Consider the following 1097-nt stretch of genomic DNA (forward strand, 5'->3'; position numbering starts at 1 on the left):
GTGGCCAGCTCAGCCCACCAGGGGGCGGGGCTGGCTGGCATGTGGTGCTGGGGGATTGAACCGCGGTCCCTGTGCTCTAGTTAAGCTTGTTCTAAGTAGGTGCTTTAGACCACTGAGCCATCTCACCAGCCCGGAACTTGGTCTTTAACGATGTTAGATGTGTTTTTACTGTGCCAAAATGTTCTCGAGCTTTCAAACACCTCTTTGGAATGTCCTGAAACCCAGCACCCTGATGGACCCCTTGCAGTAGAGTTAAAATCTCTTGAGCTGTTTGTTCTAAACTCTGTAGAACTTTTCGGATTTCCTCTCGGATGTCCTGTTCGGCCGCCAAAAAGCCCTGCAGCTCTACGAAGATTTCGCTCACAGACATGGCGCCAGGTACGCAGCAATCAGCCAGTGTGGCAAGGGCGACCCCAGAAACGCGTTCCGCAGACTACCAGAGCAGTCTATCCCTACGCCCGTCACTGCCGCGTCCACCCGGCCCTACCGAGGGTATACTTTCTAATGAAATATTTACCATTTTGTCCAACATTCTGGAGGCTAAAAAATTTGCCAAATTCTGGATCTGCAAAGCAAAGCTATTGGTAAGAGAAGGCACCTTAGATGTCACTGGGTTGTACAAAGAGGCCATTAAAAATGGAGCAAAACCAGTTGTGGGAAGTTGTTCTGAATATTGCATAAGATCAAAACAGAGTTACGCAAGGAACTGCCTCTGACTCTTCAGTTGCTGCAACTAATACCAATTGATGGAAGAACTGGCCAGGAAGATGGAACCTGGAGAGTCCTGTCTTCCTGCAGAGGACAAGGACCAAGTTCCAGCAAGGCCCCAAATACCTGAGGCAGGGCAGGATAATCATCCTGGTATCAAGTTACAGATCTCTTTCATCCCTAGAGTAAGTGGAATGCCCAAAGCACAAGAAATGAAGCTTATCACTCCTGTGCAGCGTTCAGCAAGGATTGAGCGAGCCGTGTCCTGCTACCTAGAAATGTGCAGGAGCTGTTGTCTTCTCTTGCCAAGCTATTAAAAATGGAAGAAACAATGCTTTGTATTCTATAGAAATGAAGCCCTGCCTGTAACATTAAGGTTTCAACCCCTC

At 48.3% G+C, this 1097-nt stretch overlaps 1 protein-coding gene across 1 annotated transcript in view; it reads right to left on the reverse strand.

The window, feature by feature from the left end:
- Positions 1 to 473, reverse strand: part of LOC101566979 (translin-like) — a 1025-nt gene extending 552 nt beyond the window's left edge. The window contains 1 exon segment of the mRNA XM_012515849.2: positions 42 to 473. Within this exon segment, the coding sequence (XP_012371303.1) occupies positions 42 to 370 (329 nt within the window). The 5' untranslated portion in view covers positions 371 to 473.
- Positions 474 to 1097: the final 624 nt, after the last annotated feature.

This window comes from Octodon degus, unplaced genomic scaffold (genome assembly GCF_000260255.1).
Source record: "Octodon degus isolate 3935 unplaced genomic scaffold, OctDeg1.0 scaffold00080, whole genome shotgun sequence".
NCBI lineage: Eukaryota > Metazoa > Chordata > Mammalia > Rodentia > Octodontidae > Octodon > Octodon degus.